The sequence below is a fragment of the Capsicum annuum genome, unplaced genomic scaffold (genome assembly GCF_002878395.1).
Source record: "Capsicum annuum cultivar UCD-10X-F1 unplaced genomic scaffold, UCD10Xv1.1 ctg74868, whole genome shotgun sequence".
Lineage (NCBI taxonomy): Eukaryota > Viridiplantae > Streptophyta > Magnoliopsida > Solanales > Solanaceae > Capsicum > Capsicum annuum.
In genome coordinates, this window is record NW_025885012.1 from 557 (window position 1) to 2,154 (window position 1,598).

The following is a 1,598-nucleotide window of genomic DNA, read 5'->3' on the forward strand; positions in this document are numbered from 1 at the left end:
TGAGTTATATTTTCAAGTTGCAGTATTTGTCCTTCGGTGCAAGTAGAGATCATATGTTATACGCATTGTTGGAGAGAGAACAGAGGAGAAACTTTTAAAATCATAGAAACAATAAGCTACAGAGAAGAATAAAAAACTGCTTTGTTTTAATTTGCTTTTAACTTAACGTTATACTATAACAAAACACAAATGCCCAAATATATAGACTAACAGATAAAACAACTAATCCTAAAATATAGGTCCTATAACCCACTAAGACTCTATTTCAGCTACACTAAATAAACTTGAGTAAATATAGGAACCTACTTAACAGAATCCAAAAGACTAGTTCCTACTTTGTTTTGAATCATTATTCAACATTCCCTCTTGATTCAAAACTACATACACCAAACACTCCTCTGAAATAGATGAATTTCTCCTTTGATAAAGCCTTGGTCAGTACATCTGCAAGCTGCTCTTGTGTCTTGCAATATTCCAGCAATATTTCCTCCTTTGCTACCAAGTCACGGATAAAATGATAACGAATATCAATATGCTTTGTCCTGCTATGGAATGTTGGGTTCTTTGTCATGGAGATAGTTTCTTTATTGTCGCAAAATATCTTCGTTGCTCCCTTCTGCTCTTGTTAAAGATCTGCTAGCACTCTTCTTAGCCAGACTGCTTGACAAGCTGCTGAAGTTACTGCAACATACTCAGTTTCTAAGGTTGACAATGTTGCCGTAGCTTGCTTCTTTGAACTCCAAGTCACTGCGTCTGAGCCTAGAGTGAAAACATTTGCTGAAAGACTTCGTCTATCATCCAATGAACTTCCATAGTCGCTATCCGTGTACCCACACAATTTGAAATTATTGGTACGTGAGTACCAAATGCCAAAGTCCAAAGTTCCACCAATGTACCGCAAGATTCTCTTTGCTGCTCCATAATGTACCTTTGAAGGTTGATGCATAAACCTGGAAACAACACCAACAGAGAATGCAATATCGGGTCTAGTGTGCGTCAAATATATTAGACCTCCAACCAAGCTTCTGAACCTCCTTGCATCTATCAACTCTTCTTCTTCATTCACTTGCTGCAACTTTTCATTTATATTCATTGGTGTCGCTGCAGGCTTGCAATTAAGCATGCCAAATTTATTGAGGTCTCTGTCATATTTCCTTTGTGAAAGAAATATTCCATCATCGGTTTGGTGGACTTCAAGGCCAAGAAAATAATGTAATAACCCCATATCCGACATCTCAAACTCATTCATCATTTGAGACTTGAAATTATCCACAAGAAAATTAGAAGAACTAGTGTAAATGATATCATCAACATAAAGACATACAATGATGAAATTATCACTTTCCTTCTTCACATACAATGTGGGTTCGTTCTCACTTCTCATGTACCTATTTTTCTGGAAGTAACCATCGATTTTGCTATACCATGATCGAGGGGCTTGCTTCAAGCCGTACGATGCCTTTTTCAGCCTGAACACCTTTGTTTCGTTGCCTTCCTTTATGAAACCTTCAGGTTGCGTTACATAAACTTCTTCTAGTAAGTCTCCATTGAGAAATGCGGACTTGACATTAAATTGGTAAACTGGCCATTGCAACTGT

General features: G+C 37.3%; 1 protein-coding gene across 1 annotated transcript; it reads right to left on the minus strand.

Annotated features, from left to right (window-relative positions):
* Positions 1–625: 625 nt before the first annotated feature.
* LOC124894533 (secreted RxLR effector protein 161-like) lies at positions 626–1,384 on the minus strand. The gene has a single exon (XM_047405160.1). It carries the CDS (start codon positions 1,382–1,384, stop codon positions 626–628), a length of 759 nt encoding a protein of 252 aa, XP_047261116.1.
* Between the last annotated feature and the right edge of the window lie 214 nt (positions 1,385–1,598).